Source organism: Anser brachyrhynchus (genome assembly GCF_964034855.1).
Source record: "Anser brachyrhynchus genome assembly, chromosome: 3".
Classification (NCBI taxonomy): Eukaryota; Metazoa; Chordata; class Aves; order Anseriformes; family Anatidae; genus Anser; species Anser brachyrhynchus.
This window is the reverse complement of record NC_137696.1, coordinates 52,844,472-52,867,430: the sequence shown is the minus strand read 5'-3', so window position 1 is coordinate 52,867,430 and position 22,959 is coordinate 52,844,472. Positions and strand designations below refer to the sequence as shown.

General features: G+C 34.8%; 1 protein-coding gene across 1 annotated transcript in view; it reads left to right on the top strand.

Annotated features, from left to right (window-relative positions):
• PACRG (parkin coregulated) overlaps positions 1–22,959 on the top strand; it is a 220,389-nt gene that overhangs the window by 37,967 nt on the left and 159,463 nt on the right. The window contains exon 3 of the mRNA XM_080584799.1: positions 15,040–15,174. Coding sequence (XP_080440925.1) covers positions 15,040–15,174 — 135 coding nt within the window. The remainder of the gene's footprint in view (positions 1–15,039; positions 15,175–22,959) is intronic.

Here is a 22,959-nt window from a genome sequence, read left to right as displayed (position 1 = left end):
CAGAAAGAAAGTACCATAGAGAATAGCACAGTAGTCAACACTACAAAGAGGAACTTCAGGCTCTGACTGTTTCATACTGGGCTGTAAAATATGAGATTGCAAGTACTTTGGCATATAAAATGCAAGATTTCCTCTTTGATCAGCTGAACATTTCTATTGATTTCAATAACCGCATAAATTCGCCACAAGATCTGTTTTAAGCCAGCTACGTAACAAATGATTTTTCATTGGACTAGAGTTTATTGGACTACATTCTTCTCAGAAAATTACCTCTAAATTTAAATGTAGTCCATCCACCTTTTGCTTAGAAAACATTTCCATATAAGTTTCCAGAGAATTCAGTTTGAAAGTGCGGATAGAAAATTTGAGATAAACATCCAGTATTGTAAACAAGTAAGTCTCCCTTCTTTATTAAGCTGCAGATTTTCATGAATCTTCTAGGACTCATTTTTTACTGTATCCCTTTAAAGCTCTGAAATTTTATTGCAACTGACCACTGTACTTAAAAGTTATAGAAGGGGGAGTATAGAGCTTTAGAGGAGGATGATTATTTTCTTTACTTAGAATACCAGGTTAAAAATAAGCTAACCATCGATTTATTTTTTTATTATTATTATTATTATTATTGTTTTTTTATTGTCCTTATGAAGTGTTGATAATGATTCTGTAATTAGAGTCAAAACAATCTGCCCACCCTAAGTGTAGAAAGAAACTGATTCCATGAGACTGTGCCTACTTTTTGAGAAGTTTGGTGAAACAAGATGTTTTAAATTGCATGGTGCAAAAAAAATTGTAGTAGATTTTTGGTCGTGGTACCAGATTTTCTGATGTGCTCTGGTCTGTTGTTAGCTGTATTATGGAATTAGGACTAAATAAAAATGGCCACTGAAAGTTTCCAATATGACATCATAAACAATTAGTAATCAACCTATTTGTCTCTGTAGTCCATAATCGATACTTTTATATGCATGGAGTAGCTGTATAGTTTATTTGGTTTTGGAACAAATAATTTTGACCAACACGTATCACCAGTAATCTTTCCTTTTGATTTATTTTTGCAGTTTTTGAGGTAATTATCCAGCTGGGAGTTTTATTAGTACCTTTAGCACTTTTTTCTATATGCAACATGGAGCAGTGTGTTCTCAGTTCCAGCTTATTTGTTATTGTTTTTGTTTGTTTGTTTGTTTGTTTGTTTAGTTTATTGATAAAGTTCATGTATACATTTTTCAAGAAATGCTGTTTTATTGTTATATTCTGGAGGTCAAGACAGTCATCTCTGATTTGGAAACCTTAGATTTTCACAGAGTTATAGTATTGGAACATGTCTTTGGTGTATGAAAATCCTTATTTAATCGACTCAATATTGTTAAATGTTAAGTATTCTAGAAGCACAGTGGGTTGTAGTGGATGTTGAAACTGTTGAAATTTGTATGAACTATTGTTCATGCCACTGATGATACTTTTTTTGCTTACCGTTGATTTTCACTTCATACATTTTATGCCTCCTGCTTAACTCAAAATTGAGGGAGGTCAAGTTTCTGTTTCCATCAATACCCTAGCAGAATAGCTTCTGAGATGGTAAGGATTGTAAGAAGAAATAATCAAGATGAAGAAAGGAAAATAGATGCTAGGTAATATTTTCTGAATGAAAAAGGAAAAATTTCTAATTCTGTCACAGGCATTCTTGGACTGAAAGGAAATAAATGAGCTCTAGAAATCTGCAAAAAAAATGTGTTAGATGGATGTCTTCCCATACAGAAAAAAATTTTCTCCAAGAAAATTTCTATCAACTATAGAAAAAAATAAGTCAGTCTTCTGTGTTATTTCAAGTCTAGATGGATTAGAAGATGTATACAATACTGAAAAAATGATACCTAGCTGAGTGTATAATCATGTAAATATATAAGAAAGGAAGGCTAGCAAACAGATGAAATGACACTTTAAGTCCTAATTATCTTATGGAGAAAGAAACTAAGGAAATTACAACTGAAGCTGTTGGACAGTGTATGTCAGTGAATGAAACAAAAACACTTTTCTAGAAGTCAGTACTTTTCAGTCAAAAAGTAATCAATTAAATGAGAATAGAGAGATTTGCAATATTTCAAGACTTTTTTTTCTAAAATCACATAAACTTTGGATCACAAAAACAATACCAAGATTTAAAAAAAAAAAAAGTGGCCTTTGACACTGAGTATAAAAGTTAATCTAGTTCTATTTCACTAAATACACGTGACATCATGATAACAAACAGTTAATATTAACTCCTACCCAAATAGTCTTTTAAAAGATGAAGGTAGAACTCACAGTTCATTAACTTTAAAAACTTCCAAAAATATTCACCAATTTTAGCTAAAGAGAGGAGGCTTCAGAAAAGGACTTAAGGCAAAGAGTGATTAAATAGATTTAAAGCCATTTCTTGTCACCGTACAAACATATGAAAGAAAAATAAAACATGGAACATGATTTTAAACATATCACTGAAGATTTACAGATATCAACATATGATTGCCGAATTAGCAAGGATGAAGATAACTCATTTAAAGATTTTTTTGTAAAGTTAACACAAGGGTCCCCCGTATCATCCCCATCCCACAGAGACCACAAAATCCTCCATGCCCAAATACAGTAGATTGATTTAGACTATTGTATTGTCAAACTGAAGAACTTTGGGTAGATTTACTTTCTCAACTGATGTAGGAAAAGAAAAAAAAAAAGAAGTTGGCAATTAAAAACATTTCATTTCCTTTGTGTTTGGAAGAGATAAAGTTAGGGGGATAATTTTACATCTAGTTTTCAGATCAAATTTTTTTTGAAGCATATCACACTTGAAGTTGGAAAGAAAATGAAACTGCTTTGGCTGTTTAGATACAAAGTTTTATTCTTCTTGAGTTCAGGTTCACTTTGTTGTTTTTTTTAATAAATAAGTGATAATAAAGTGAATAAAATGTTTAGCAAGTTGTAACCTATTTCAGGGGGTTGTAATTTCACTTTAATATTTTTTTTGTAGATAATGGCTTTTCATATATTATATTAATTATAATTATATTATATTAATATTAATAATATATTATATTAGTATTATAATAATATTATATATTAATATTCAGTTCTTCAACTTGTGGGCAAACATATATAGAGCTGTAGGACATGCAGGGTCTGTACACCAAAGTGGGCTGTTTACTCAGTGTGGTATAAATGAAAGGCAATCCCCCATTCCTCTCCCTTCCTCTTTAGGTTTGGTTTTTAGTGTTCCTATTCCATCTCTTCAGATGCAGTTAAGTAAATTTCTATTGAAGACAGCCATGGAATGGGAGTTTTTGCATTTTTTCAATTGTGGAAGGATGGTGAGGGCTGTGTAGGAACTGCTTTGCTAGCCGAAGCATCTAGCCTTGGGAAGTTTCCAGATGCATTCTATAGAGAGCTGAAGCATGATTTCAAGAAAGGTGATAGCTAGCTCATCACAACCTCATTTGACTTTCTGAACTTTTATGAGATTGGTAAGTTCTACCCCAGTTCTACAAATGAGAAACTAATGCCAAAGTGTTGTTTCACCAAAAACGCAGGAGTCTCTCCCAGAATTAGAATGCAGTGATTTTATCTTCTCAGTCCAGTATTTAATCCTTTAAACAAAGATAATTCTCAACATTTATCTTTTAAACAAAGATAATTCTCAAAAAAAATTTTTGAAATACTTTTTGTGGGTTTTTTTGTTTGTTTGTTTGTTTGTTTTTTTCTTGGCAACCATCTGCTTGTGACTGAACAAGGTACTGAGAAAAAAGCCCTTCTGAACACCCTTTTTGCTGGGTGCATAAACTTTGGCATAGGCTTCTTTCTTTCTCCCAGTTTGTAAACTACTCTGTCAACTTCAGAGTTATGCAGTGCACATCTAGATCAAGCTCTTCATATGTGTTGAAAATAACTCCAACATAGGATGGTTTGCTTCTTTGCAAAGTCCTACATGAAATTGCATAGGAGAGACTGACCTAGTATGGAGGTATGAATAAGATGCAGAGACAGTTTTTAAAGGTTTAAGCATAGGCTACTTCATCTGACACTGCTTCTGAAAGAAGTGATTAGGAAAACTATGACCTAAAAGTTATATTCACATGGAATGTAGGGATAGTAGAGAGAAAGTTGTAACATTAAGGTACTTTGCTTCTAAAATAGAATCCAGCACTCTCATTTAGTACTTTTGTGGATCTGAGCCCATGGTCCTTAGAAAATAATCGTGGCAAGATGGTCACATCAAGCATTTGCCTATACTGGTTAACTGTTTTGCAGAGGAAGCAGGCTAGCTAAATACTTTAACTTCTGAAATCTCTACACTTCCAGGCATTGGGATATAGCAACTAGTATAGAGCATTCAGTTTTCAAAGTCCAGCTCTGTTTAGTCTAAGTGGTCTTTTCTCTTCTAAACAAAGTATTGGCCAATAATTTAGGACAGTCCACAAAATCCAGTGATTTCTCCTCCTCTAAAAATAGGACTACAGGACCTGACATAATTTGCTATCTGCTAACGGTTAACCTGAATATAAAAGCTCACTAAATAAAACTAATTTTGAATGTTACATTTCAGTATTAGTTCTTCAGTAGATTTTATTCTGAACAAAGTAAACATATTTTAGTTATAACACATATTAAAAATAACAGCGTTGTAAGAACTGTACAAACAGGAATTACTTCACCCATCACTAACATAGCAACTATGTAATGGTGCACCGTAATGTAAAACTTTGTGACAGGAAAGGAGTAACTGAAGCATACAACTGAAGTACAAGGTAGGATTTAGGAAGTGAGAATGCAAATACAGAGTTGGAATGTTCTTGTAACACTGACATTAGAGTAAAGATGCAGTATTCTTCAGGCATACTAAAGTGTTCTGTCACGACCCAAGCAAGGTTCTTGCTTGCTCACAGGTCAGGCCAGCCTTATCTGAAGTCAGTGCCTTCAGATAAGTGATTCACCTGGGTTGTCTTTGGGCTGATAAACCAATGATTCAAAGGCTAACTGACCTGATGGGGGCCCTGTTCTGTCTTAAAAAAACACAGATGGTTTTAGACAAACAATTTTAAGAAAATAAATAGTATCCTGGCAGTTCAGAGCATTAAAATGAATTGATGCAGAATCAGGCAAACAGCAAAATCAATGTTTCCAAAAGGAGAAATGGCATAGATTCACCTGGAAGGGAGGGGCAGGTCTTTGGAAATTTAGAATGACAAGAAGCAGGATCGCTGTATTATGGTCTTGCTTTTATTCTCTTTCCTAGATATCCTCTGTTAGGGTCACAATAATAAGTTAGGATGGTAGGTGCATTCCAGCACAAACCTTCATATATATGTGTGATGGAAGTGCAAAATAGGCTGAAAATAACTCTCCTAATATTTTACAGTTTTACCAACTCTTTACTTAGAAATGTACACAGATATTCCATGATAATGTTTATGAGCAATTTAAAAAACTAAACATTACAGAAATCAGAAAAAGTAAATTGTAAATAAATTTTATAATTTAAATAAAAAATAAAATTCACATTTCGTTTCCAAGCCAACAGCATTCTTATAACTTGCTGTATGTAGACCTGCAGCATGTTGATCTGGCATCCAAAAATACATATGTATCCATAAAGAGTGTTGTGGCTGCTTTTATATCACTGAGCAGTGCAAACCAATAGAAAGGATAACTGAAGGAAAAGTGATGATGCTGAGCATATGATGTTTTACACGTTACAGGGATTTCCTTCATTCTGACTGACTGTTGTCTGAAAGGATTCCAGTTCATTCACTTAGAAACTGCTTCATTAAGTGAACCAGAGCACCATAATTGGGGATGATTGTGAGGCTCATTTCAAAGCACAGTCATGATCCCAGCTGAAACATGAATGCAAGTATTCTTGCAGTGTATATATATTTTTCTAAACATTAGAATGTGGATGGAAGAATCTCCACTATCAGGAAAACATTTAAAAGGCTCTCAGATTTAGTGGAATTGATGCAGTGGAAATCCTTGTGAAAATGATAGAGCAAGGAAAAGAGAAAGGAAAAAAAAAAAGAGAGAAAGGTAAAGAGAATGAGAAAGAGAAAGAAAAAAGAAAGAAAGAGGAAAAACAACTGTATTCATCTGTAGACTGAAAGAAGGAGAGGAAGAAATACATTAGTAGTCACTCATCTGTCTTCCTTTACATTAAAGGAAATTGATTAGCAAGCATAAGCAGAGAAATTGAAATTACATAAAATAGTTACACTATACTCCAGCATAGAATAAGAGATGGAGGACCTTCTGAGGACAGAGTGCTCTACAGCAATTTGTAACATAGACGCATCTGGTTTATCTAAACAGCTTATCTTTTCTCCAATCAAAAATAACATTACTGAGGTGATGAAATAGAGTAATTCTGTATGCAGCTTACGACTTCCTTTCAGTTGTGTCTCAAGGCAATAATGAGATACAATATCTTTGTACAAAATCACATCTGATTTTTCTTTCAAGTTCTGGTGCTTTAGAAGCTTTTGTAATGTTTGCTGACCTCTATCAGAAGTTTCATCTTGGGGTCTTAAAATTGTTTTCTCACATTTTGACTTTTGAAGTTATGAGATGAGCTTTGATCTGTTGTCCAGATTTGTGCAATAGCCCCAGAAGTAGATTTCACTTCATTAGAAGTGGCACCATTTAAAGCATATCAAGAGTGGTACATGTGAGGAAAGATCTCCCAAGTTTCTTTTTGGATATAAAACACTTTTGTCTGATACACGTTGATGGATTGTGCTTTTTTGATATTGAATGCTTGTGATACTGATATTAAATAAAAGGAATTAATGTGGAACTAAGAGTATCCATTGGGACATTTTCCTATGCCTCTGCAATCATTTGAAGTTTCTCATTCGATTTTGGATATGTCTGCATAGCAAAATCAAAACATGATGGTAGCATGTAACAGCCACCTATGTTAGTTTAATCAAATTATGACCAATAAATGAAGATGTATACAGGTTTTGCTGCTTTTTGCCAGTAAGAGTAGACTCTCTTGGGGATGCCTATCTACAGATTCTGATTGTTAACGCTTGCTAAGATTTGTGTTTCCAAGTCTACACTATTACTATTACTTATATTTATTAGAAAAAGTTGTAGATATGTCACAAAATACTATAATCATGCAATTTTGTTGTGTTGGTAAATAACTGCCAAAATGTTAGTTTTCTCATGCATGCTGCTTATGATGATGGGCTTGTCTGTGCTACAAGTACAGAAACAAGTAAGATACATATGTGCATGCTAACTCCAGAACCATCAACTCGAGTTCATGGCTTTTGCATCTCGGTTTGCTCCCTGGGCACAAATTGTAATTAAGCAGTGTTGTGCAGCTGCCTTGCTGGACACATTAAGAGCTCTATCACACTATATGGATGAGGACCTTGCAGCTGATGATTCTAGTAAAGCTTTGTATGTTAACATGGCACTGCATAAGACTAGGTATATTATTTAGCCTTTATTCCTGATAGCTTGAGTATTTCATTACATGGTGCAATTTGTTTGATTTATGTAATATATCTTGCATTATACTCAGCAGCTTCTGGCTTCAGTACACAAGGAAAAGAATGGTGACACTTCCTGTGGGGAAGTCAGTGAACTGCCAGCGAGACTATAGTGGATTAGCCAAGTGAGGTGGTAGTTTGATACCAGTACAAGAGAAGGATGGGACTAAGACTCTGTCAGTGGTTACACAAATATTTTCAGGATGCTATTGCCTTTACATGCTGTTGACCTAAGACACTAGCTTGTGGTGGTAGACTCCATTCTGTGGTACAGTGCAATTTCATACAAATTCATTTTTCAGCTTGGATACAAAGAGATACAATTTATTATTCTATTTTTGAAGAAATATCAGTCTTCCAGTTGATAATGTGGTATTACATTTTCAGGGAAGACTGCAAACATTTTTTAGGCAAGAGAGTTGAGTGGTCATGTGACTTCCAATCTCTATAGCTTCAAAGATAAGTATTATAGAATATTTTTGTGGGAATGAAAACTGCAAAAAAGATCTGTTTAAATTACAGTCTTCCTGTAAGGAACTCAGCTGACTGAAAACTGGATTTTTTATTTTTTTTCCCCAGTTGTCATCTAAATGCATTAACTTGTGTTAATTAAATAAAGATATCATGGAATCACAGCATCATCTAGGTTGGAAGAGACCTCCAAGATCATCTAGTCCAACCTCTGACCTAACACTAACAAGTCTTCCACTAAACCATATCACTAAGCTCTACATCTAAACGTCTTTTAAAGACCTCCAGGGATTGGTGACTTAACCACTTCCCTGGGCAGCCCATTCCAATGCCTAACAACCCTTTCGGTAAAGAAGTTCTTCCTAATATCCAACCTAAATCTCCCCTGCGCAACTTCAGTCCCCCTCATCCTGTTACCAGGCACATGGGAGAATAGACCAATACCCACCTCGCTACAGCCTCCTTTAAGGTACCTGTAGAGTGCGGTAAGGTCACCCCTGAGCCTCCTCTTCTCCAGGCTGAACAATCCCAGCTCCCTCAGCCGCTCCTCATAAGCCTTGTTCTCCAGATCCCTCACCAGCTTCGTTGCCCTTCTCTGGACTCGCTCGAGCACCTCCATGTCCTTCTTGTAGTGAGGGGCCCAAAACTGAACACAATACTCGAGGTGCGGCCTGACCAGAGCCAAGTACAGGGGGACAATCACTTCCCTAGCCCTGCTGGCCACACTGTTTCTTATGCAAGCCAGGATGCTGTTGGCCTTCTTGGCCACCTGACCACACTGCTGGCTCGTATGTCGTTAACCATTAAATTTGATTACAAATTAAAGGTAATATTTTTTAAAAAAATATATGAATTGTTAAATAAGAACAGCAGGATATCAATCTATTCTACTTTTAGGAAGTAAAAACATTGGTCTCTTAATATCTTACTATCCTAGTACTAAATATATAACATATATAACTATATTTTTTATTTTTCACACAACTCTTGAACAATTATTGACTTCTGATTGGAACACAAAGGCCTATGTCTGCATTGGCAGATGAGAAACTGTGTCCAATTAATTCTTGATGCTCAATATAAATTCAGCACCACTCCTTGAAGAATCAGTCACCTGTTTCTTCCTGTCACGCTCCATGCTGCTCCCTCTCTTGTGCCAGCTTAATTGTTCACACATCTTTCCAGTAAACCTGGAAAAATATTTCACAACTTAAACTAACAAAAACAAAAACTGTAAAAAACTCCTTGGTTCTGATCTGGTCTTCTGAATACCCACACGAAAGCTTGTGTTTGTAACGGAACGCTGTACCTTGTGATAGCATCCAGTAGCATGCTTGAGGGGGGCAAGACCACTTATTTCAATGTCAGTGACAATTTTTGTCTTGCTTAAAGTGCCCATGAAACTACTGTGTTAGTTTTTAAGAAAATCACCAGTCGTCCTATGAAGGTACATACTTAGGTCCCTGAGGATGCGTAGCTTGACACTCAATTGGAAAAATTGGCAAATTCAGTCTTCAAATACTTATTTACTATTTAAGTCTGATTTCAAATAATTTGTCTCAGTATTTTCTTAATGTGCCATTACTGACATCTAAGAAAGCAGCCCGATAGAATGGTTTAAAATGCCCATGAGTCAATAAAAAAAATATGGTCTTTCTCCTTCCTCGCTTAATGGTTTGTATTTTTTATCTTGTCACATAGATCATTGGCATAGAATTACAATAAATTAGTTTTGCAATTATCAAACTGTTCAACTTCTCTTTGGCATTTAACGAACCTCAGAAGCTGTTTATTGCTTCATATACTTTGCCATCATGAATATTAGCCTTTAATTAACTGGAACTCTAATCTTAGTCTTTCTAACTATGTTGCAATGAAATATCTTTGTTAGGTTGCCAAAGACAGTATATATGACTGCTTTTTCTGATAAATTGAATACTTTCAGAATGACCTTTTTAGTCAGCAATTTTAATAATATAAAATGCAGGAAGATAAATGTCATTATGAAAAGTAAACACAATCTGATACCTTTTTTGTCTATTTTACTTAGAAATAAAAAATCACAGAGAAGCCTCAGTTGTGTGGGAGCTCTAGAGATTATCTGGCCCAACCTTCTGTTGAAAGCTGGGCTTTAGATTAGCTTTTTCAGGTCCCTCTCAAGCCAAATCTTGAACATTTTCAGGGAGATTTCACCACTTCTGGGCAACCTATTTCAATGATTAATTTTTCTCATGGTGAAGAACTTTTTCTTGTATCCAGGCAGAACTTCCCTTGATTCAACTTGCACCTGTTTCCTCTTGTCCTGTGCAGCTTTTGGAAGAGAACACCACCATCTTTATAACTGCCTTTTAGAGACTGGAAGACTGTGATTAAATCATACCCTAAGCCTCCTCTTTTCTGGGCTGCATACATCCAGTTTATTGAATCTTCTGTCAAGATCTAATCATCTTCGTGGTCCTCTGGTAGACCCACTCCATTTTTTAATGTTTTTTTTCATGAACTGTAAGGACCAGAACTGCACACAATATACCACGTGTCAGCAATTGTCAAGTCGAGTGGAACTCCTGGATCTGCTGCCTATACCCCTACCAATGCAAGCTGGTGCTCACTTTGCCTTTGTTGCTGCAAAGGCACTGCTGACTCAAGTTTAGTGCTGTCCATAAGAACCCCCCAGGTCCTTCTCAGCAAAGCTTCACCCTAACTAGTCAGACGCCACACAGCTTGTACTGCTGTTTGGGATTATCAGTCTCATGTGCAAAATTATAATCGTGCATATCTTGTTTGTCCTAGTTTGTGAAGGTCTCTCTGTACAGTAGCTATTCCTTCTGGTGTACAATACCTCTCCTCACAGTTTGGTGTCATTCACAGGCTTGGTAGTGAGCATTCAGTCCTGGCATCCAGATCCTCTATAAAAACTCAAACAGCATCAGATCCAACAGTAATCCTTAGGAACTCCATTTGTGACCAGTTGCCCATAAGCCAGTTAAAGCGTATCAGTCTTCCCCTGAAAGTTAAAGCCATAACATTCCTGTAAGGTTTTGTAAAGCATGATGTATGCAAGCAGCTTGGCAAAGAAGATTATTTGAACTGTCACCAGGATCAGTAGGAAGTATCCCAATGATTCTATATTTTCCCCTAAAATTATGGGCCATATGTGTCCTCAGAAACTATTACAGCATTGTGATGATCTGCAAATAGAGAACAAAAAGAAGTCTGGTCTCAAAAAGCACTACAGAAAAATATAAAATAAATGCAGATAGATCAGGAATTATTTAAATAAAAAAAAAGAAAAGCAAATTATATGCATTTATTTTTCTTCCCTCGGGCAAACTTGCAAATATACGGCTAGAATGGCCCAAGAGAATCTCTATTGAGAACAGTGTTCCAAACAGTGTATGATAGTGATGGTCTCCCTAGTAATAAGGACAGGGAGGAAAGGGAACTAAAGGTAAGCAGTATTTGCCCAGTGGAGCCATTCCAGGGAATGTCTCATAATCTGCTTTGATCAGATGCAAACACAAGAAATAAGTTGCCCCCGTGTAATGATCTTAAAGCTGAGCAACAACTCTTCAGACATGCAAGGTACCATTTCCTCAACGCAGGGACAGTTCCACTGTCTTCCTGATCTGTGATATTTCTTTGGTTTAGGCAGACCTTAGGCTCATTTCTGCTTAGATAGTTTTATCTCTTTGGAGTCAGATGCCCTTCCTGGTATTTATAGAGCTGTATGTCTATTACAGAGCAAACTGACAAGCAAAACGTCTTTAAGACAAAGGAAAAAACAACAGCTCTCTATCTAGACTACTGCCGAGTATTTGATATGGAGTACAAGATTTATGATATGCATCAGATTGTAAGAAACTCCATATTGAAGTGGAGACATTAACAGCAAATAATGTCAAAGTGAGAAATATCATAATGGAACTTCTTAAGAATTGGTTTAGGGCTAATCTTATTTAATATTTTAATTAGTGACCTAGACCAAAAAAAAATAGGATTGTATAACAAAATTTACAGTTGACGTGATGTTTGGAGTAGATATTAAAATAGATGAAGATCAGAATGTCACACAGATGGAAGTGGAAGCCCTTCAGAATTGGTGTAATAGAAATGGAATTAAATATAATAGTACAAAGTACAAGGTAATGCACTTAAAACTAATGACAAGAAATTCTGTTATTAACAGAGCTCATCTACAGCAAAAGCTAGTTGCTATAGCAGTTAATCAAAGGATAACTATGAGTTACCTGTGTAATGTGGCCTAACGAGAGAGTAAATGTAGTGCTAGGAGGTCTACCAGAAAGACTGTATCTATCTCATGAAAAAGGATAATAATAGTTGTATTTCTGATCACTGATAATGTGGATTTGGTAAACCTGAATTTACTTCTCTTTCATCATCTTTACCAGTCACACACTGAATGCACAGAAATTTCTAAAAGTCACAACGTGGTCTTTTGACAGGGAATTCCATAAAACCACGACTTGCTACGTGAATACATAACTACTTCTCTTTGTTCCAAATTTGTGACTTACTAGCTTGTTGTCATGCCCTGAAGGCTGAAGGAGATGGTGGGAAAATGAGTCCTTATCCGTCCTCTCCATGAAGCGATGATTTTATAGGTCTTTATTTTATTCCTCCTTAGCAATCATTTTCCTGGTTTATTATTATTTTTATATAAAAGCTATTCCGTAACTTCATTGATAGTCCTCCTGTAAAACTTTTCTAATTCTACCATATCTTTTTTAGAGGTGGCAGATCAGAGTTGACATACTATTTAAAATGTGTTTTCTAACCATTGAAATAAGAATAATGTACAACAGCCTTTCAGCAGTAAAGGGACAGATAATTGGATTTATGATCAATTTTTGAAACACTTTTTATATGTAATAGAAGGACATTAAAGAAATAATAGAGGAATTGATAACTTTATTCCTTCTACTTTTTCTGTTCTTGCATGAAGAATGCAAGGAAATGCAAGGAATGCAACTTTTTCCTGCAAGAAGTTGAGTTAACACAAACTTGTTTTCCAGAAAATCTGCAAAAGTGCCATAGGAAAAAAGTTCATATCAAAACTACTAACATGACTTGGGAAGAATAATGGTTATTTGCAGATAAGATGTAGTTTGGGATTGCATTAGTTGCCTCTAATGATGATAGTCTGCCACAAATAATTAAGATTGTAGCTTGTGTAAGCAAGACAACATATTCTTTATCATAATTTAAGTTAAAATTTAATAGAACAGTGATTCCTAATATTTTATGGAAACACATATTTTAAAGGATGTGTGCAGGTCATACCAGTACTGAAAAATGTACGAAAAGGACATAGAGGCTTTTCTAGTGGCCTCAAATGATCAGTGACTTACAGACTTGCCTCAAATGCAAAAAATAAAATAAAATAATAAAATAAAATAAAAAAAGATAAATCTAAAGGCAAGTGAAAGTACTTATACTGGTGGCACAGAACGAGTTGTGCCTCTGCAGAACAATAAGTGTAGGTTTATTCGCATTGGTTTGAAATGCTTTTCTTGAAGTGTTATGCTCAATTGCTGCAGATGCGTTTACTAAGCAAAATTACAGCTATGCATATCAAATCTATTTTCACTAGACATGGTCTATCTGTGATAATACTATGTAGCAATAGGTCACAGTTTAGAAACCCCAGTTTAAATGATTTGCAATAAAGTTCAGTGTAAGCATATCATTAGTTGACCCTACTACCTCATTCTTACAGGTAGTGAAAAATTTCAGAATACTCTGGAGGAAAAAAAGTGCAAAGTCACTTTCGATCTGTAGTTACCACAGTTAAATTACAGAATAGAAGAAGTGAAGCAAAAGATGTTAGATGCTTGTATTCTCTTCAATGAAAAGCTGAGTATACTGCTAGAAATTAACGTCAAGGTCATTTAAAGACAGGGAAACGTAATGAGACAATTAGAACAATACAAAATACTTGGTATGATTTATGATCCTTGAAGCTCTCACCTTTTTTTGAAAATGACACTTTCTGTATTGTAAAAGCTAGCAAGTCATAATGGCATTTTTGATGAAAGAGATAAGGAGAGAATTGTAGGAAGTTCTTATCTCAGATGTATGGCTATAAAAAAAAGGAAAAACGGGCAAGAATTTCTCAAGGAATAATCATTTGTCAAGGGCATTTGAGATTAGTTTAGCTCTCTTAGTCTCTTCTAACGTTTAAGATTAGCTTTGCTAATTAGCTCAAACACTAGATTTCTTGTAAGTACTTGAAATTCTGTTATCTTTGTGCCAGGTTTTACTTGCTGTTACTACTAGGTTTGTCTAAAAATAAATAAATAAATAAATTCTGTGTGGACATTCTGGAACTGGATTGTCATTCTGGCACTCAGACTACATGATACTCTGACCAAACATAACTCAGCTAAGGTACCAAGTAGAGCTGAATCAAATTTCTTCCTGCAAGGCAACACAGGGAGGAGTGGTTTGAGAAGAGACTTTCTTGCATTTCTTTCAGTACTTCAGCCATCTATACTGAGGGGCTGGAAGTCCTATGAAAGCCATATCCATAGGAATTGAGGAATGGATCTGGTGAAGTAGGAACTGGCCAGGGAAAGACAATGGAAAGACAGCACAGTTACATTAGATGGAAACCAAGCCAAATGACTTCTATAAAGAAACAAATAGAAAAAATATTTCTCAATGCAAAATGCTTACTTGTGCAAGAACTTCGACTATATAATGTAGATATGTTCTTTATGTTTTATTCTTAAAAATGCAGTGGGAACTGAGGTAGCCACTTACAAATATAAACAGTTTATATGGGAGAGTCTGAAAGTACTAACAACAACAACAAAAAAAGCAATTAATAAAACCTGTAGATTGCCAAAGTGTACTTTCCAAGAAGTGAAGTATAATATAGAGAAGAAAGCAAACTATAATTTCAAAGATCAATGACTTTCTAATTTGTTTCTATTTTAAGCCATATAAATTAATTTTTTTCTAAAAATGAATTACCAGTGAATTATGGTGTGTTTTTTTGTTTTTATTTTTGTTTAAGGTAAGAGGGCCTCCACTTGCAGGAGCATTTAAAGAGAGACCAACGAAGCCCACAGCATTTCGCAAATTTTACGAGCGAGGAGACTTCCCAATTGCCCTTGAGCATGATACAAAAGGAAACAAAATAGCCTGGAAGGTAAGTCATGGCACAGCTGTGACCGCCTTCACAGCTGTGAGCTTCTTGAAGTGACACCTCTCATTGTCAAACAAAGTTGGCTTATAAGTAAATAAACTGAAGCAATTTCATAGCAAATGGAAGATGGTGGGAGAGATGTTACAGAGACGTCCCTGAGTCAGCTGTCTACCTTGGCTAACAATTAAATTATATGCTGCAAAAAGGAAGATGACAGAGTTGCTTTGCCTTTAGAGAATTGCCTCCTGCCCAATTCATCTCTATTTTTATGAGGACCTGGCAATGCAGCCTATTTCAGGCAGTCCATCAAATAATGGAAGTGGCTGGTTACAGTGAGCAGCAGCCATTTATCTACCCCAAATTTCACCTTCCTGCAGGACACTTCCAAATAGAAGCTTTAATTACCTAAATGGATAGGTCAAGATCGGCTGCTCCCTGAAAATGCAGAGCAGAATACAAACGAAGGCAGATTCTCATTCCACAGCTGTACTCTCAGTCTACAGCATATGTCAGACAGCGTAATCGCTGTCATACGTGCCCCTGTTAGAGGCTGACCTCCACTGCTGAAACCATTACAGCTACGACATTTCTCTGACAAAAGGTTAATTGGCTTCAAAATAAATGTATTGCCTAATGACTCCATTCTAATGCGGCTGTGTTTCTCCCTAAAAGGCTTGGTGATGTTATTTGTAAAACTTGCCAATCTTCTAAGTAACCACTGCAGACTTTTAAATTTAATTTGAAAAATGAATGCTGATCTTTAACCTACCCCTACTATTTAATTATTTTGGTTTTCATGATTTTTTTTCCTTTGTGTTATTTATTGGACTACAATAAGATTTTGCTGGAAGCAGTGATAGTTACAGAAAACGAACATGATATGAATGAGCAAAGTATGTTAGATTTGTAGAATGTTTTAAATTTTTCATGTCAAGAAAGTTATAACAATTTTAAATACATAGTTATATTAATGAATTAATGAAAAAAAAAGATTTTCAATCTTATAACTGATAACTGATTCTGCTGCTAATGATGCCAACAGGGTTAGAACTATACATTGGTAAGTAGCACTGTATAATTTGTTTGTAACTAGGTTTTAAGATAGCTTTTTTGCCTATTTAATTACAGAAGACGGATTTGTGCTGTGAGAAAGTACTAGTTTCTTACCAATAGCAATGATAGATCAGCTCAAGTAATTATGAATAGTTCTTTCAATAAAGGGAAGCTCTATCCAACACCTTACCCATGATCACAATGAGATTCCATTGCAGCTGTTCTTTAGGCAACCTTAGTTATGACCTTACTGGATTAAAAATCACGGGTTTACAATTTAAGTCTGCCCTCTAATCTTTCATCACCAGGCAAGACCCATAGATGACTTGCAAACATATGCAAAAATCTATTAGAATTTAGTTTTAATCCTGAAGCATTATAACTTCTAATTTCTCAAAATCAGATTGAGAGATACAATTTACCTAATTTTAGCTGCTTTTTGATGTACATACTTCAGTTATATAGCGAGGTGGGGATTGGTCTCTTCTCCTAAGCACCAAGTGATAAGAGAAGAGGAAATGGCCTTAAGTTGTGCCAGGGGAGGTTTAGGTTGGATATTAGGGAAAATTGCTGAAAGCATTGTGAAATATTGAAACAGGCTGCTCAGTGAAGTAGTTGAGTTACCATCCCTGGAGGTCTTCAAAAAACTTGTGAATGTAGTGCTTAGTGACATGGTTTAATGGTGGACTTGGCAATACTAGTTTAAAGGTTGGACCAGATGATCTTAGAGGTCTTTTCCGACCTAAATGATTCTATGATTATAAGGATTAGTATTCCACCAGATGATGCTACTGGCTGCTTGGTTAACTTCTTGCTACATTGCTTTCTACAAGCCTTCTAACAAAAGCTGATCCTCTAAAATAAGCATTTGTTCACTGTGTCTGTCAGTTTGAATTGTTTGAAGATATATTACCTTAAAACAATCTTAATATCAGAGTTTCTGGTCAAAGACCCAGCAGATATTTTTTCTTATTGCAAATTGCAATCTTATCACTCCAATGTCTCCCTAATATCCACCTAGCAATGTCAAAACATTGGCATTGTAGCTAGTGAGGAATAGGGCTATGATGTCATGCAACAGTTCTCTTTGCTATTGTTGTTCAACCTCTCTTTCAAAACAAATTATCACTACTTCAGTATACATCCAAAAAGGGAACATAATAGCACACTATTCTATTCGTATATCATCAGCATGGCAGGGTCCAAGCTTATTTCCCTTATTTCAATCCACTTGATTTACTCACAAATCAATCTAGGCTGAGTTTTGTGGCAGGCACTCAAGAAAACAATACTGAGATAGTAGAATTACTTCAGGCTGTTGTTTAATTTGGCACACAACCATCATTGATTATTGTGCAGTTTAAGTAGATGAAAAAGGCAAATAGGAGTTTTCTAGTTCAAACTTTACATTAGATAGCTTCTAATGTCTTAGAGACTGTCTGCTGCTGCTAGAGGCTGTGAAGGTTGTTCAGCATTAATTATTATTTAGAGGTGCAGATAATTTAAAGGTCTGTATTTTTTACTTGTTTTAAGGACAAATAAATAGTCAAAATAGCCACAATATGTCTAATGGCTCGTTTTCGTCTGTTTATCATATTCATTTGTAACCCTGAATAAATAAGTAATCATTTTAGTAATATAATTTACTCAATACTGCTTCAATTTATGAAAATGGAAAAAAAAATACTTTTACTAATGAAATATGTCAAGGAAAATGTTCTAAAAAAAATTTCAGCTGAACTGTATTTATTTGCATGAATCAGATAGGTCTAGTGAAGGGATAAAAAGAATAAATAATAACTGTTATTTTAATTCTGCTATCATTGCACAGTATCATTGTTTGATTGTGAGGAATTTTTTTTCTTTATTTATGTGATGTTCATCATGGTTCATTTCACTCTTGTTAGTTTGTCTACCCAGTGGTGCGTGAGAGAAAATGCAAGGGGGTCTCACAAACATGATTTATTCTGACAAATGAAAATACTATAGGATTTTGTTCATTCCTGAAAGATATGCAGTGTTTTTATTTGGTTGGTTGGGTAGGGCTTTGGTAATTACTGAAACAAACAAAATAACCAGAATTATCAGACTTTTTTTTTTTTTTTGAAATAATCGCAATATTGTAATTCTGTGAACACAACAGACATTTTTAGCTAAAAGAATCTGAAATCTTGTAACACCCATGAATTGTGTTAACGGGGACAAAAATCTTTGACTAACATGCACAAATGACCCTTGAGTTCATAACAGTTCTGGTTATCTCTTATTTTAAACCCATGACTAATTTCCTGTAAGGGCGAGCTACATATAACTATGATTGTAGACCCAGACAGGATATAAATTTTAAGTTCAAGAACTAATCAGAACTACTTCTGAATAACTGCATGTATTGACCCTCTGATTCTGAAATAGTAATACTGTGAGAATTAAAGTTGTGTTTCTGCAGTGGAAAATTCCACTAAACTTGCATATTCAAAAGTGATTGTGCAGGCATAATGGTGGCATAACAGTGGGGGTATGTTAACCAGATAAGGGGACAGTGGAAGATCCCACTGTCCCCAAATGAGGAGGATACCTAAGAAAAACAAGACAAGCAGTTGTGGAATCATCAAAAAAAAAGAAAAAATCAAAATCAAAGTCCCCTCCAGTCACGAGAGAAGAAAAAAGGGGGAAAAGGAGAAATTAAAGGTTGGTCAAATAAAATTGTACATATATGGTATAGTAACAAGCGTCGAGTAGGTTGTGAACCGGTAGTTCTCAGCCAATAAGGAAATAGAGGAGGAATCAAGTGTCGGGTAATAGGAGATAAAAGGTTATGATACACTTCTACTGTGTGCTCCTGCTTGCAAGATGCCCGCCATTGCAATCGTGAATAAAAAAGCTGCGTCACTGAGATTCTTGCCTGAGCCTGTGTTGCAGATTGTTTCTCACAATACGTTTGGGAGGATTACTTCCAAAATGGACTACATTCCATTGGACTAAGGCATTCCTACTCCAAATTTATCCTAAATTTAGACAAGATTAAACTGTGCAGGGAAACCATGGTGTTTACGTAGACAGCTTTTCTTAAAAACAGAACCAAAGCAAATTAGATCTCACTTACAAGGTCATTATAGCATGATCTGTCTTCTAAGTGAATTCTCAGCCTGAAGTCTTTAGGCTTAGAAAGGCATCTCTCTGAATACTCCCATAATATTGACATAATGGTTGGTAAGTTGCCATTGTCACACTACATAGTTTCTGCATTCCCCTCTTTTTTAGTGTTATTGCAAGTTCAAATAAACCTGTTTTGACCTGTGAAAAGAAAACTCACCATCTCCATAATTTGCCAGAAAAATATCTGGTTTTGAATACAATTAAAGTGAAAGAATCCATATGAAGGGAATTCAGGACATTTACCCCATTCGGAGAATGTACTAACAGTCAGTGAATTTCTTTGCTAAATTGTGTACATTCAGTATAACACTTGAATATCTAATTTAAATCCTTTGTTTTCATGCTTCCTGTATGGTCATTAGAGCTGTGTAAATATTAGTACCTTACAATTGATGCAAATACACAATACTCATATTTGGATAAAGCAATAGCTTTTGAGATCTAAAAATAAACTTCTTAAATTGAATGATTAATGAATGTTCAAGGATCTTTCCAAATTTGAAGCATTCGATTTTGTCCAGAAACAGAGAGTAGTTAATAATCGTGTGGTTGAAAACTGTGTCTCTGATGTGGGTGAAATGTAAAATTTTAGGATATAAATTGTTGTTAATTTAGAGTTAGATAGTAGTGGACAGTAATCTTTTTAGAAAAAGAGTGAGTTAGAATATTTATTTCCTAAGTCCTTTGACTACTTACTTGGGATCCTTAAGTTCTCTTTTAGCTATGTATATCATAATTTTATTTAAAAATGTAGTAATATATTCTTTTGCACAATTTCATACTAAGCTATGAATAATAAAAGCTCATGGCTCAGGTCTTGAAAAGAACTTCCACTTTTAAATGCGCATTACCGCATTTTAAAAGGTCAGAACGCAATTAAACCTTTTACTAAGAAAGTTGATAAAACCAAGGAAGTATTTCTGAATTATTAAGAATATATTTTATATGCAGTCTCTCTGTATCTGTCGTCAGAATGTTTGAAAAATCAGTTGTTTAGGGAGTCGGGCTCATTACAAAAGTTGTTATACTTTGAAAAAAAATGCTGCTGTTCTTCAAAATGATGTTAGCACTTTCAAAGAAATGAAAACCAAGTTCAAGTTCAAAACCACAAACTTCTCTATCAAGCACAAATATCAAAATGAATATGATTTTCATCTTTTGGATTTTTTTATTTTTTTTGCCAGCATAGCTATATTCATTAAGGGTGTGACTTTTACCATTTTAATTTTTCTTCATCCTCTCTTTCCCATATATTTTTTTTTTCAGGGACTCATGTAAGCTTTGATATCAAAACTAATTCTTAGTTGTAGAAATTAGATGCAGTGGTAGAAGACAGTGTTCTCCTGCCCTTAATGTCATGCGTTTGGATTGCGCATACAGTTTTTTCTTGTGCAGTTTATTGAAGGTTGCTTTTGGGAACAGGGACTACAAGTTATCTGAACATGCCGTGGAACTGCAATTTTTGTTAGCACCTCTGATCCCTCATGATCTTATCTGCCTGTTTTATGTTAATGTTTATAAAATTCTCAGCTATGATTAAACTGACACCTATACCCAGCACCATGATTTTTTTTATTATTTTTTTTTTTAATAAAATAGGTGTTGTATTTTTTGTTTGGTTTTTGTTCATCTGTTTTATTTTGTTTTCTTTTTCTGCAAGTACAACCTTTTTTTGTTGAGGGTTAAGTTTTCAGTGAGAGGTAATATAGTTTATTGTAGTAACCACTATAGTTAGAAAGGAAGGAGACGTTTTCAGGTGCAAAAGTAGTATCTCTCAGTATTTTTTAATTTTATGGAGTCATTTTGCCATTAATCCACATGAATAAACACCATATACTGTTCCTATGTAGTATTAAGTAAGCTTAGGAAAGATTTCCCAAAGTTCAAATCCCCAAAACAATAACAATTAGTTGTAGGGAGCTCAGTTACCCTAAAGAATGATCTCATTATTTTACTAATGTCTTGCTATTTGTAGAAGTAAAATGTGATTCCAGAAGTTGGATGGATTTAATAGCTTATCATCATCAAAAGGGGAAGGTCTGACTTTTCTTTACTTCTTCTGGTCACTGTTCCTATAGCATACTTGATACAGGCACTGACACTAATCAGAGCCCCTGGGAGTAAATTTATCTCACTAACACAGGAAAAAAAAATTGGATATGTTTTTTTTCGATTAACAACACACTCACAGTCCTTCAAACTTTGATTACAAAGAGGTCTATGAGTGCTAAAGCTGTGTGTTGATGAAGGAGAGTAAAACAGTAGTGAAGAATGGGAGAGAGCTGAAGGGTCTTAAAACTTTTTTTCTTTCAACAGCAATGAACCACTGGATTAGTTTAGCTACTTGTGGAATTGCAACCTCATATATCTGAAAGCAGAAAGAACAAATTGTCTATGTAAAACAATGTTTTTCTTTTGAATTTATTTTCATATATATAGTTTTATTTATTTATTTATTTATGCTTCTGTTCTCTGTTAAAGTATTTAATCCCTTCTTAATAAAAGATTTTGCAAGGACACTGTCATCTTGAAAAAAAAACCTGTAAATCCCTCTTAAACACTGTCATGCAGAATAAAGATTTTTGCAAGATTGTATACAAAGAAGGGTGATCACATATCATGTTTAGCCACAGTGGATGCTACTTTCTATTTTATTTAATGTCTTCATTAATGTTTTAGGACGTAGTTCAGTGTTTTGTTCTGCAATAGATGTCTGTTTATCATCCCCAGAGGACTCCTTTTTTTAATCATTTCAGTGATCCTGTTTAAGCCTGTCTCCAATACAATTTTGTTGGTATAGCAGAAAATTGCAGTGTGGATTCAAGAGAGAGCAATTGGAAGCAGGAATTTCTTAATCCAGAAATATTACATAATAATTTAAAGAAATCAGGAATATGATTTGAAGCAAAGAAAAAAAAAGTCTCGGAGAAACAAATTCTAAATGCTGCCTCTAAAAAATAAAATAAAAATTATTAACAGATATAATGTAAAGGAATAGTTTAGAAAATAATTAGAAAATTAAATAGTAAAGAACTCGGTTTTCTGAGATGTGAAATGGTCACAAGCTAGAATTATTCAGTTTTAAACTAAAAATGCAGCAATAGGTCTGTTGCGTCATCTTAACTGAAATTATTAGTAATTTCTTACTATGGCTTACTGAAGCAAACACAAGTAAATGGCATTCATAAACGTGTGTTTGGACAAATCTCATTCCTAATTCTTTGTGAGTGTTATACTACCGCCCAACTAATTACTATGAAAGTGCTGTCTTGGCTGATGTGCATGTGACTTTTTCTTAGAGATTGTTATAAACTGTAAACACATTTGTATTCCTCTTGTTTCCTTTTTTAAAATATGTAGCATTAAAAAATAGTTATGTCCTAACGTCTGTAACATGATTCTCGTTTAAAAGAAAACACCTTTATATCTCTTAGGGAATATCATGTATATACTATGCTTATACCCACTCTATGGCCTGAAATATACAAAAGAGCTTGAGAATAAATACTATATCCTTTCTATCAAATAAACCAAATTCCTATTGATGAATTAGAATGGGATCTGTGTTGCTCTAGGTGA